At 38.0% G+C, this 14292-nt stretch overlaps 1 protein-coding gene across 1 annotated transcript; it reads left to right on the forward strand.

Annotated features, from left to right (window-relative positions):
* The first annotated feature begins 2805 nt into the window (after window positions 1-2805).
* Window positions 2806-13915, forward strand: LOC120277525. The gene is given in 15 exon segments (XM_039284386.1): window positions 2806-5118; window positions 5120-5302; window positions 5304-5474; window positions 5556-5684; window positions 5768-5959; window positions 6069-6115; window positions 8046-8710; window positions 8836-8895; window positions 10295-10464; window positions 10562-10771; window positions 10900-11172; window positions 11309-11456; window positions 11552-11685; window positions 12807-12893; window positions 12981-13915. Coding segments are annotated over 15 exon segments (4677 nt in total). The 5' UTR covers window positions 2806-2997; the 3' UTR covers window positions 13068-13915.
* Window positions 13916-14292: the final 377 nt, after the last annotated feature.

Genomic DNA, 14292 nt, shown 5'->3' on the forward strand with positions numbered 1-14292 from the left:
AGTCTAATTGTAATTATAGATATGTCGTTCCAGAGATGAAAGAAGAAGCTCATGAGATTATTATTATTATTATTATTATTATTATTATTATTTAAAGGCATTTTAAATGAAGCATGTTTTTTTAGTTAAAGCAAAATTTTTATTTTTATTTTTTTTAATATTTTGACATAACAAAAAATTCAATGCAATGAAGTCGATAAGAAATAGTAATCGTCTTATCAATTTCTACTAGTTAAAGCATTTAATTAAAACTCTGATGCTTTGATTAAGGACTCTCATTTCCCTTAATCAATTGGATTTTTTTTTGACAATTCAACAACACACATCAAATCAAATCATATTTGATTTTTTTGTAAAAATAAAACTTCATTAAGTAAAAAAATTCATTAAGTAGTTTTTCAGCGTAAAACCGTAATTAAAAAAATTTATTTATTAGTCATAACAACTTTTCAATTATCCTGTATAGTCCTCTGATATTTCAATATCCTCTATAGTCCTTTCATTTTTCAGTCCCTCCAGCTCACTTTATCAGTTTATTTTATCTAAAAATCTAATTTGCATTGCTTACAAAATATATTTCTTGGTTATTTTGCGTGTAACCATATAAGTTTTCACTTATCATGTTATATTTTTGTTTAATATTTATTTTTTATGTTTAATATTTTAATTTTTTTTGTTCAATATTATATGTTATCGTTTAAAAAATCTGAGAGGTATTTCTGTCAATGTCAACTACTTTTAAGACAAAAGAACTGAAAAGTAGATTATCATGAAAAAAGAAAAAGATTTTTTTGAGAACACGCAAATACTCAAGAATTTTTTTTGTTAAAAAAAAACAAGTAATTACTTATAAATCCCTCTATAGTTTGCACGTGCCCGAAAAATCCATTGAAGTTTGTTTATCCCTCAGAGGTCCCTCCTTTTCAATAAAATTTCCATCAAATCCAGATGTCAGTAACAGAGGTTAATGTGCAGTTAAGTGGCCATGGAAATGACTTCTTTGCCCCTCATTCATCTGCATCCTCTGTTTCTCCTCCTTCTCCTCACCTCTCTCCATTGATGTTGAAACCCTTTGCTGGAAGTCTGTGTCGTCGCTATGGCGTCACTTGCCTCCCCTACTCTGCCCAAATCCTCATCATCCACCAACTATCTCAGACTCATTCTGTTTCCAGAGTTATTCGAGAGCTCACTGATGCTTTTCCTATTTCCAAAGTGAGTTTTTCTGCATCTTCTTCTTTCTTAGTTCATGAATTTCAATGGAGATGTGAATAAATTGGTTGATGTTATTGGGGGGATTGGGAAAGGTTGTGGATGAAGAGGAGATGGGAATTTCATCTTCAATCATGACCAAAGTGATTGAATGTAGGTTGGGGTGTGCTATGCTTGAGAATGGGTGGGAGATGTGTGGGCGAGAATTCATTTGTTTGCTTGAGTTTTGATGCTTGTGAGGATGGGAAGCATGTGTATGTTGTTAATGTGGTGAGTCTAGATTTCAATCCTTTAATTTGGTTATTTTTTGATGTTATTAATTTTGAAAACTTGTTGGTATTTGATTGTTTGAGTGAATCAAATTTTGTGTATGTTTCTCTTAGTTTTGTTTGCGCATGTTTGTATATGCATGGGCTCTGAGCTGCGCTCTAATTTATAACGTTTAGCCAAAGATAATATATCTTGAGATATTTGATATTTATGCAGAATCACAATAGATCAAAGTGTCTAGTTCATTTAGATACTGGGTTCTTATGGCTTGTTGATGCTGGGGTAGTGTAATCAAATATTTATCGCCAACGACTTTCTTCGAGAGACGTTGCCAAATGGAGTTCTCTTCGCACTCCTGACTTTCGATCGAAGTTTCCTACAAACTTGTGAGCCTTCCTATAATCCAAAAAAACCAAACGAAAGGTAAGGAGAAGTCACTCGAGTTTTTGCAGATTATTATTATGTGCCTTTCGTATGTATTTTTTTGGATTTTCTGTGTAAAATTTGACTTTCGGCAGTGTTTAGAACGATAATGAGTTTCAGGCTTTCATGTGTATTATTTGGGGTTTTTGGGGTTTTTCTGTGTAATATAAGTTTATTCCTGTGTAAAATATTCTATTTATGTGTATTAGGGAAGAAAAGAGGCATTTTTGCCATTACAAAGAAAACCGACGGGATGTCACAACATGGATTAAAAAGGATATTATATAAAAAAGAGGGACTATATGGGAAGTGAAAATGTCAAAGAAATTACAGAGGAAAAATAAAACTTTGTAGGGTACTTATAAGTAATTTTTAAAAAAATTCACTTCTACCTAAATTAAAATGAAAAAACCAAAAAACCATTTAATAAAAATAAAATTACCTAATTTATTTGCTAAAAAAAAATGAAAAAACCAAATCATGCAATATTTCTAGAAAAACCATAAGGGGGATGGACAAGGAATTTGGTACTTCTCAGGGTTGTTATTAAAAAACTAATATATAACACATCCAATCTGCTTCCTGCACATTTACACGCAACCCAAAAAAAATGATAATATATATAAAAAAAGTTCATTTCCTAAATTGACAATTTCTCAGGGGTGTTATCGAAAACTACTATAAATAAAGAAAAATCCATCCAATCAACTTCCTCCACGTGTACAAAAACCAAATCACCGGTGGCAAACCCAATCACGGTCCAACCCCACCAAACCATCTCCTGAACCGAACCCAAAAACCGAAAAAAAGGGTTTTGTCTCAGTGAACCACCAAACCCCAAGTCCAAATGCTATTCACTTCCCCTCGATAAAAATACCAAGTTAAAACCCCAATCATTACTCCTCTTCTTCTCTCCCACCCTCCCTCCTCCCCATCACCACTGCTACCCTTCTCCCCCTCCCTCTGCGCCGCTCTCTCCTCCTCCGATCCCTCCGCCATTCCTCCATGATCACCGTTCTTGACCTCCATTCTGATTAGCTCTTGCTTTTTTTGTTCTCTTTTTTTCCATTTTTTTTTTGACCTTTGGGATCTTTCATGGGGCGGAACAATCGCAAGAAGAGCTCTGATGGGGCGAAGACGGCGAAGGCGGCATCGGAAGTCACTGGGGCGACGGTGCGGGCTGAGTGTGAGCGAGCCTTGGTTGCTGTGCGGCGTGGAAATCATCGCCGGGCTTTGAGCATGATGAAGGATGCGTCGCCGAGGTTATCGAGTTCTCCGTTGTTTCATCGTGCGGTTGGTACTGTGTATCTTAAGGTGGCGTCGTTGCTTGATGACCCGGTGCAGAAGATCCGGAACCTCCGATCAGCTGTCGACTCTGCTCGCTTGGCTACTGAGATGTCGCCGGGTTCTGTGGAGCTTGCGCACTTTCTTGCTTCGCTTCTGTTTGAGGCATCGTCGCATGAGTGCAAAGGGTTTGATGATGTTGTGGCGGAGTGTGAGCGGGCGTTGGCGATTGAGAACCCTAGCGATCCTTCCGTTGATTCGCTTGTCGTTGATGAAGGCGCGTCGAAGGAGGGTTCGGTAGAGGCGAGGATTGCGCATGTGCAGCAAGAGCTCCGCGGGCTCATCCAGAAGTCGAGCCTGGCGTCCATCTCGACCTGGATGAAAAGGCTCGGGAATGGGACCGGCAACGGCGAAGACAAGATCCGGCTCATCCCGATGCAACGCATCAACGAGGATCCCGTCGAGGTGCGTCTCGTTCCTGCCGCACCACGTCGACCGAACGAAATCAAGAAGGTCACCAAGACCCCTGAGGAGCGGCGGAAAGAGATCGAGGTGCGGGTCGCTGCCGCGCGATACCTCCAGCAGAGGCCTGAATCCACGATGACCAAGAAGGAGGAGGACGCCATCGACGCCCTTGACTCCATGTCCTCCTCACCCTCCTCGCACGGTGCCCAACGGCTTGTGGAGCGCCGCAAGATGCAGAGTTTGAAGAAAATCACGGCATCTGCTGAGAGGATGGGGCAGTCGCGCATGTATTGGAACTCGATGGACATTGAGAGGAGGAGGGAGTTCCTCAAGGTGAGCGTTTCTGATCTGATGGAACATTATATCAAAGATAACCTCGCTTCAGAGGTTCTTTCAGAGGCTTTGGCGTTTGTGGAGGCCAAGAATTCGTGGGCTTTCTGGGAATGCTGTCGGTGCAAAGAAAAATTTATGGATAGTGAGTCCCTAACACAGCATGTTGTTGCAGAGCATACGTCCAGCCTCTCGGCCAAACATCAGGAGGTGTTGCCTCAAGAAGTTAGCAGTGAATGGGTTGAGATGCTTGTGAATGGCAGCTGGAAGCCTATTGATTCTTCTGCTACTGTGAAGATGATTGAAAAGCAGCTCAAATCCCAATCTAGTGCGATGGATATTGACTCTGACGGTGGCTGCAAGGAGGACTCCCCTTCTGAGTATTGGAGTTCCAAAGACACCTCCGGTTCTTCCTCTTTGCCCCAGCAAGGAGAGCCTGATGAGATATCTGATTTTGATTCAAAGGAAGGCATTGATGCTTCTCAAAGATGGCCAATTTCAGATGACCCAGAGAGAACCAAGTTTCTGGAGAGGATTCAGGGCATGTTTCACCTGCTGATTAAACACAAAAATCTCTCTGCTAGGCATCTTGACAAAGTGATAGGGTATGCCATGGATGAGGTCCGGAGCCTCACATCTGGTATGCTGCCAACGAACCACGCCTTGGACCAGTCACCTTTGTGCATATGTTTCTTGGGTTCTTCCGAGCTCAAGAAAGTTCTGCAATTCTTGCACGAGCTCTCACAAACTTCTGGTTTAAACAGACAATTTGAGAAAGATAGCTTGGGCGGTGATGCAAATTCTGGAAATCAGGAGAGCGAGATAATCGAGAATGATATTCTCACTTTTGATTCATCAAAAGTTTTGCTGGATCCCCGATTCTTTAGTGGTGAACATCCTTGTAATGGTTTCTATAAGTTGTGTGGTGCCACGGAAAGTGAGCTTGATGCAGGTTCTCTTGTTACTTGGTTGTTTAGTGAGCCGACAAGCGCAGAGCAGCTTTTGACTTGGTGTCGCATGCGAGAGGAGAAGACAAACCAGGGTTCGGAGATTCTTCAGATGTTCGAGAAGGAATTTTCCCTCTTGCAGAATATGTGTGAAGGAAAATATGAACAGATCAACTATGAGAAGGCATTGGGTTAGAATTGAAAGCCTTTGTCAAGAAGAGATTAAGAATAGGGAGCTTTCTGCTAAAGTCTGTCAAAGTTATGAGACAATTCTAAAGAAGAGGCAAGAAGAACTTGAAAAGGAAAATGATGGGAAACAGGCCCTTAAATTTGAGCTTGAATTGATTTCAAAAATTCTTAAGGACGCACAAACTATTAAATGCATCTCATTATGGGTTTGATGAGACTCTGTCTGGTGTGACTGCTCGTCTGTATGATTTGGAACATGGTGTGGAAGATGACGTTAAAACTCAGGAGCAAATTCGGCAATTAGATGAGTGCGTGCAGGCAGCAATTATAAGAAATAAGGAACAATATTCTCCAGAGGTTTGTGCATCCTTTTAATATCCTTTCAGATATAAATCCTTGAATTTATTTAGAAGTTATTGGTGGCTTTCTTTCTTACAGCTCAATAAGATGGATGCGAGGATAATGAGGAATCTGACCAACATTCAGCAATTAAAGCGCAAGATTGGGCCTACATCTGCTTTTGATTATCAAACTGTTATGGTGCCTATGGTGAAATCTTTCCTTCGGGTATGTATTTATTTTATCTGTCAACATGTGTTACGCCTCATCTTTTGGACTTTTAGCTCAGCTGATTGGTTCTTGTTTGACAGTTTATCTTGGAAACTCTAGTGGACAAAGATGCCAAAGAGAAGTCTGATGCTGTAAGCCAAGCCTTGTTAGCTGAACTTGAGCATGATGCTAAGAAGAATGCAATGAAAGGAGGTGATCATTCAAAGCAGTCTCAAGACAAGTCAAAGGATAAAAAGAAGAACAGAGATAACCGCAAATCGAAAGACCTGAAGGTTAAGCACTCTCAGGCTTGGTCATCTTTATTTATATCTTCATATGGAGTGCCCTTTATCTTTCTCATTTCGATTTGAAGATGTGCTTATGTTTGAAGATGTTTTCCAGGTTGTTGGGTATGATGGGTCACTTCATGAAGAACATGCCAAAGAAGAGTAAGTTTTTTTCACCTTGTTTAGTTATTCTTTGATATTTCCTAAGTCTGTTATGACTGTTATTCTATAGTTCATTTAGTATTGAAGTTGTTCAAAGACTTAAATAATCTTTCCAGGATGTTCACATCTATTTATGATCAGTGAACTTCTTTGAAAGTTTTGACAATCTTTTTGTTTTCAGTTGGAAATTGGCTATCTGTTAGCACATTTCGGAAAATATCTTGACAATTTAATCCTTTCCATGTATGATTGGGGCATGCTTGTACTCGTAAATATTTTGCCTTATCTAAACCATTAATTTATGAGCTAGGGCATGGAAGCAGAGTCTCTGTTGGCAAGTTTCAGGAAATATCTCGAAAATTTTAACCTTCCCATACATGATTAGGGCAATGGCTTTGTCTGTATATATTTTGTCTGTTTCAAAACCATTAGTTTATGAGCGAGGGTGTGGAAGTTGGCAGCTTTGCCGCTTTTGAAATTGGTAGATTGGACTTGTATGATGATGCGATCACTGCATTCACAATATGTTAGCTGCATGCTTGTTCTGATTTCTGAGCATTTTCTGCAACATGCTTTAATGTTTTCTCCTTGCAAGTTCTTCTGTATCTATGACATTTTTCCAATGCTTTGCGATGTGGATGCCAAAAAAATGCTTAAGAGCACCAGTGTGTTTGAGCTACAGTGAAAATATATGGCCTGAAAGATATACTGATGTTGCCCTTGTAGCTATACTTCATCTTCTTTATGCGGATTGTTGGTATTTTCTTCACGGGGGTTATTAGTGTGATCCTTGGAAAATGATACCTATGGGGACTGAAGAGGAGCACAAGAAGTTTCTTGTAAATTTGCTGTTAGTCATGTGAAGAAATCTTTCGTTCAATTTATGCCAGAGCCAGAGTTCTAATGCATTTTCCCCTCCTTTATTTATACAAATAATGCCCAACTTATCTACTAAATATAGCTTGCTAATCATCCTTTTACGGCTTTGCAAATTTGGACAAGTTCTTGGAACTCCTAGTTGCTTGTTCAGGATTTCTAATAGCTAGACAGTAGCTGGGTTCGATCTTTTCTATACATGCCCAGAATTGCCTAGGATCCACAACCGACAAATTCTACCTAGAATAAAAGAATGATGGAAGAATCAGAAAAGCTTCTCTCCAAGTCTGGAAGATTTAGGTCTCTTGAAAATTATTCAACTATATTCATATTTTATTAGAGAATGTTGTTGTAGATTCCTCTGTGGTTTATTATTAGTTCATAACTTCACATTAAACCCCTCTGTGTGTGAATGTGTCTTTTTATTTCATCGCTTCAGATTGCAAGTGTTAGTGGTTTCATTAGTGCAACTTCCTTTAAGACTAGTTGGCTATGTGTCTAATTTTTCATTTTTTCTTTTATGGATAATTTCTTTTAGAGAAAATAGTATTAAAATAGATGTTTAATGTCAATTGGTTTTTACATATATCTGGAGACACAAAATAATAAGATTTACTACTTCCAACATTTGTAATGTTGCAATATAACTGTATGGCTAGAAGGCAGCTGGCAATAATCTACCATTTTCTGTGTTTGAGCTGTTTCATGTGTAACCTTTCTTTGATCTCTGAACTGTTAAGGTACTGCCCACTTACACATTTCCCAAAGAGATTTTCCAATTCTGTTTTGCCCATTTTGCTGAAGACACAAATTTGAAATGCCTGAGATGAGTTGATGCTCTTCATATTTGCAAGTGAGCAGTGTGGCTGCTCTGAGCATGTACAAAACCACATCAGAATTGCAAGGAAAAGTTGGCATTTCATAAGTGGAACTTTATATTTTCTTTATTTCTGTTAATTCCAAAGATGCAAATTGGTTTATTTTGAACTGTATATATATATTTTTTAATATTATTTGGTGATATTTGCTGATTATTTATTTGTGATTTCTTCAGTGGATTTCATGCTGCAACTGATAAAAGTCATACTGATTTGGGAGTGGTTCCCATTGGTGAGCACTTTAACCAACAAGAAGAGGACCTCAGACGCAAAGTTGAGATTGAGGAGGAAGAAAGAAAGCTTGAGGAAACATTAGAGTATCAAAGGCGGATTGAAAATGAGGCAAAACAAAGACACCTTGCAGAAAGATCAAGGAGAGATGTTGAAGTTCCCCGAAGCAATGCAGTAGAAGGGCAATGTAGTGTACTTCTGGACCACAGTGTGGATCAAATACATCAAAAAGGTGGCTTAAATGTTTATGATGAAGAGACCATGGAAAACAGCAGCTGCTCTGTTGAGTCAAAAAGCATTATATTTGGGAGCTTTGATAGTAATGATATTTTTGCACTTAGTGACCATCCAGATCAGGGTGCCCAGTCCCACCAATCTAAAACTATATCGGATCCAAATCAACTACCGAGTCCAGAAGCTAGGGAAGTAATGTGCGCTGACAATGTTAAACTTCGGAAAGGCGGCAATACTGATTTTTTACCTTCCACTCAACATGTGGATTTATCTAGTGATTTGTGTAATTTGAAAGTGAATAACAATACAGAAAAAATCGTTACCGAAATATCTTCTGCAAATTTTAGTCTGCAAAAGAATAAAAGACCTAGGCGAGGTTAGAATTGTTTTCTTCTGCTTTACCCTGATCTATATCTGTTGAGTTAGTATGCTGCTTTCTCTTTCTTCTAAAATAATATGCAAAATTGAAGCAGCTTTCTAAGCTACTGATGTTTTCTTCAGGCAGATCAGGAGGTACGCAAATCGCTCATGGGAAATCTGCTTCAACAACAAACAAAGAAGGTAATTTGTGTGCCAAATCTAAAATCATCATGTGGTAGTTATCCTTTTGTTTTACCATTTGAGGAAGACCAACTCTTTTGTGTAGTCTAGAAGTGTAGCTAAGCTGAAATTTTCAGATTATACCATTGGTTGAAACTGAGTATTTGATAAGTTAGGAACGGTACAAGTCTGTTTAGAATTCGAGATTGGGAGCCCATAAAATTTTATTGATCAGAAAAAAACCTTGGACTTTTATTGCATGTCGGAGATTATTTTTACTTCGGATATATGCTAATGATTTCTTTGGTGATTGATTTAGTACAACAATATTTATCCCTGTAGGAGTAAATAGAAAATTGGGATTATAAAGTAAACACTTGAACCTTGTGGTTTTAGACCAAGCAGAAGTAAGATGCAGGGGATGCCTGAGAGTCTCATGCCTCAGATGATCATCAAATTTGAACAATTTGGCTAGTTTGAGTGATTTCTCACTTTCATGGAACATGGATGAGGAAGTTTATGGCATACGAAAGCCGTGATGGTTATGCACTAAAAAACAACAGACACGAAGAAGCTATGAATGGATCATTGAGGGGATTTTGAGCAAGGCGGTAAGAAATACTGATGTGCAAGCTCATAATCTTGAACTCAACAGAGAGATCATTTGAGAAGTAACGCTGTCAGTTGATAAATTTTTGAAGCTTGTGGGTTCATTATAAACTCTAACTAGAAGGTTTGATATTCAATATGGAATTAGAGTCAGGGTCAAGTTAGTATATTTCACCCTATGAGTAATCCTTAACCCAATCTACACTTATAACTGACTCCTCTGACATGTTGGGCTGTCGCATATGTAATTTGATGTTAAAGATGAGTAATCGCAATATGAAAAAAGATCTTCATATATTGAAGGGCAATAAATGCAAACTGAACCTTGCGAGATCAGAGTTATATATTCTGTTTTTTGTTTTTAATATGTAGTCTGATGTCTTGTGGCAAATTGGCAATCAATTAGCACATCTCTAATTGTCCTTTTTCATATCTCCTTTGTTTGGTTTGTAGCATGAATGCTAGTGGATATGCCGTGTTTTGCATTCTCAACTAGGTGTTATACTGCAATTACGTTTATCATTAGAATACTAATTTTTCCTTGAATAATTTAAGTATGTTTTGTGCCAATTTTTTGAAAACTGTGATATTTTTTTGCACAAGTAAGGACGTCGCTAGCTGTTTGTACATTTGCATAATTGGCACATCATATTTCTGACTTCAGCCAGTAACTACATGTGCTTCATTTTTCCCATAACAAATCATTTACACATGTTAGACAGTTTTGGTTCTTGTGTGTTGAAATTTATAAACTTAAATTCCATTATCACAAACTTCTGAGCTGTTTTCTTCTTTCCTGTTGTTTCCCTAGGACTTGATGTTCCAGTTTCAATGCCGTCTTCAATGGTATCTCCAACATCAGATTCTGGCTCATCTACGAATGACTTTGTAGGCAATAATTCTGGAGGAAAAGATTTATTCGGGGCTGGCTTGAAGAATGATGCCGGAGAATATAATTGTTTCCTGAATGTGATCATCCAAGTAGGTCTTAGGTTATAATGAGGCGAGTAGCTTGGTTATTTATATATTTTTTTAATCATTCACCTGTGCTTAATAATATTTATTGTGATTGATTCAGTCGTTGTGGCATTTAAGAAGGTTTCGTGATGAGTTCCTGAGAATTTCGTCACTGCACAAGCATATGACCGATCCTTGTGTTGTCTGTGCACTGTATGATATATTTACTGATTTGAGCAAAGCATCTGAGTTACAGAAAGACGTCGTTGATCCTAACTGTCTGAGGGTTGCTTTGAGCAAACTTGATGTTCACAGCAATGTCCTCCAGGAGGTACTATCAGAACCTGTGAACTGATCCTGAGAGTCATATCTAGTTTATGTTTTCTCAAGTTTCTTTTTGCAGTGTCTAGAATCCAATAACCTCTTGTGAGGACTAATAGGTTGGATTCCTTTTATCAGGGGCAGATGAATGATGCATCTGAGGTTCTGGAAGTTATTTTCAACTGTTTGCATCGTTCTTTCACATCTTCTGTTGAACCTGATTCTGGATCAGTCAAAACCAAGTGGACTGGTTCATGGGAGTGTGAAGATGATTCTTGTGTGGCGCATAATCTGTTTGGAATGAATATACGTGAACTTATGTTCTGTCGCAGCTGTTCCGTGGAATCCAGGCATCTGAAGTACACTTCATTTTTCCACAACATCAATGCAAGTTCACTCCGAAAAATGAAGGCATGTCTAACATAATTGTAATCTTGGTAAAAGAAGTTTTGTATCTAATGACTGTGTTCTTTGTTTCCATTATCACATGCTATTAAGCTTCTGGGACACTTGAATGAGGAGTTCCTTTCTCTCTCTTCTCCTTCAGGACCAGCATGCTGAGAGCCCTTTTCATGAACTTCTAAAGTTTGTGGAGAGGAATCACCAATTGCCATGTGATGTGGATGCTGGCGGTTGCGGAAATATGAACTACATAACTCAAAGTCTTTCCAGTTCACCACATATTTTCACAGTTGGTAAATAAATTACTGATTTATCTCCAAGTTATCCATTTTTTATATTAGTTATATTATAAAGAACACTCACTTATTTTGTTCATCTTATTTTTTAGTCTTGGGCTGGCAGAACACGAATGAAAGTGCGGATGATATTTCAGCAACATTAGCAGCCATCACAACTGATGTAGAAATTGGTAGTTTGTATGGCGGTCTAAATCAAGGAAACAAGCATGTACTTGTCTCAGTGGTATGTCGATAGATTAAGATGATTTTGAGAAACTTTGAGGCAGTATTTATGAGATTAAATTAATATTAAGTTTAATAATTGACTTGGTCATTGTTTAGGTTATGTCTTAGAAGTTACTTTACAATTTAATTTTATAGATGTACCTGCTGGATTAAGGGATGTCTTTGTTGCATTGTAAACTCCTGCGGTAACTTTGGCAACTTTGTCTGAAACCCTCACAAGTCACAAGCTTATCTAAGCTGCTGTGCTTTAGGCTTAGCCATTGTCTTGGCAGCTGAAGGCAATGCAGAGTGTGTTTATTATGTTGTTGTACTTTAGTCATCCTGCTGTTTTTACTCATTCATTCTGTGGAAGAATATTTGCTTTCTTACATGTAAATTTCCCGGTGCGTGAAATTCCCTCCAGTTAAAATTCCAGCAATGTCAATGAACTCTCTGTTGTAGCTCTTTTTCCTTCTAAGTACGCTTACATAAACATGGCTTGGAATGCTGGTGAACTGCTATGTTTTTCATATCAGATAAGTATGCATCATAGTGCATGTCTTTCCTTTTGCCTTGGTGATTAGAAGTGTTATTTTCATGAAGTTACTTTTTCCCTTTTTTTACTATGTAGACCTGTGCATGTGGATGGAGAACCAATGAATTGTTTTATGCAGATTGGAATAGTTGATAGTTATTGATATTGGCCATGGTTAAGATATACCCAGCTCAGAACTGGCCCATTAACATCAGTATGAATAGAATACTAGTTTTTGGATTGAATTTAGAACATCATTGCCAGGAGTACCATAGAAAACTTCAACCATGAATTACACATTCTGTTTTCATAAACTGTCATCCTGCTCTTTAAAGTCTAATGTATGAATAGAATACTATTTGGCCAAATGTTATCTGCCAGGCATGATGTTTTAATGCCTGTGATGTTTTTGAACAAGTAACTAGTTTTCCTCATGTTAAAAGACTACTTGCTAACTTTTTTTGTTTATATTGGATACTTCTTTTGGTCTTTGGTCTTTGTATGTAAAATTGGCACACAAAATAGTGATTTGGGCATTTCTGTGATTCCATTTGCTTAATATCCCCATGTGGCTGCTTATCATTCTTTGATTTTCAAATATACAGGTCTGTTATTATGGCCAACATTATCACTGTTTTGCATACAGCTCTGAACATAAGAAGTGGTTCAGATATGATGACCGGCATGTGAAGGTAAACTTCGCTTCTTTAACTAATTGCACACCATGCATGTTCCTTTTAATTCCCCCTCAAGCTTACGGTCCGGGGTTCTCTTTTCAGGTTATTGGTGAGTGGGATGAAGTTCTTAATGTGTGTAGAAAAGGACACTTGCAACCTCAAGTCCTTTTCTATGAGTCTGTGAATTAGTCCTCTTCAGTAAAGCGCATCGTAAACTAGTTGGCTTGTGCATGAGATCCTCTCTATGTTCAGGGATTTATACACTGTTGTCGTTGGTGTTCGGTTGATGTTCAAATTTTAAGTGATCATCATCACTGTCATTGCGACTATTGCAACTTATCAGTTACAGATGAGCAAGTAACTGTTTGAATGGTGGAAGGAAGGCATATTAACAGGGCGGATTGATTGGGTTTCTAGATGGTCCAATAAAACCAGCATGAAAGATGACTTTTGACACCAGGAGTTGAGACTACCAGAACTTGACCAGATTTTGAATATTGACCCCAGCCTTTTGTGAAAGTTGAGTTTTTTTTTTTCCCTTCTCCTTTTTGTTTTCTTTTCCTTAATAAGGTGGTGATATCAATGGGGCTAGAATATAGCTTACTGAAGATGCTTAATAATTACCAAGCTTGTGTGGGATAATACCGGTTCATACCTCAGTTGAAGCTGATTTTTGTCCATAGATTTTGTTCGACAATCACAGTGATGCTCAGTGGGTTCGAATTCTTCTATACACTATGGGGATGCCAAGGAAAGAAGGGAAATCGCTGCTTTGTTTTGGCTGGAACAACAATAATCATCAGATTCCCTTTACAGAGAACTGAGCATGCGGGGCTTTTACTTGTATAGAGAGTTGTGTACCTCATTGTATAACAGATGAAAAGGTTTAGATGATGCTGAAAAGAATCATAGGGTGACTTAATTTTGATATCTTTCAAAATTTTTATCCTTGCACTTGTTAATTGGTTCCTATTTCCTGTCTGTTTACTTTTCACAATTCCATTCATCTGTAGAATTAGCCTTGAAATTCAGTTGCTTATCCTGATTGAAATTTTGGCTTTCAGTATTGATTCTAAATACTTTTCTGGTATTATGCTTTACAATTCTCATGTTGAAAGTCTCAGAAATGGGCTAGACAAGCAGAATGCTTGGAATGAAGCTGATTGGATGACTCCCTCTCATGCCATCAGAAATTTTGGTAAGTTGTACCAATCTGAATCATGAAGAGTTTGCTTGGTTAAAGAGAATTCCACATGGAAAGTGACTTAGTTTTACATTTCTTTCTTTTGTTCTGTAGAGTTGATATGATCCTGATGAGGCTTGAGCTGGAGATTTTGAGCAATTATGTTGACTTTAGACTTTGATGGTTCTTGTGGTTTAAATATCTTCCACCAGGCATTAGAAATGTCATAGA

This window comes from Dioscorea cayenensis, chromosome 15 (assembly GCF_009730915.1).
Source record: "Dioscorea cayenensis subsp. rotundata cultivar TDr96_F1 chromosome 15, TDr96_F1_v2_PseudoChromosome.rev07_lg8_w22 25.fasta, whole genome shotgun sequence".
Lineage (NCBI taxonomy): Eukaryota > Viridiplantae > Streptophyta > Magnoliopsida > Dioscoreales > Dioscoreaceae > Dioscorea > Dioscorea cayenensis.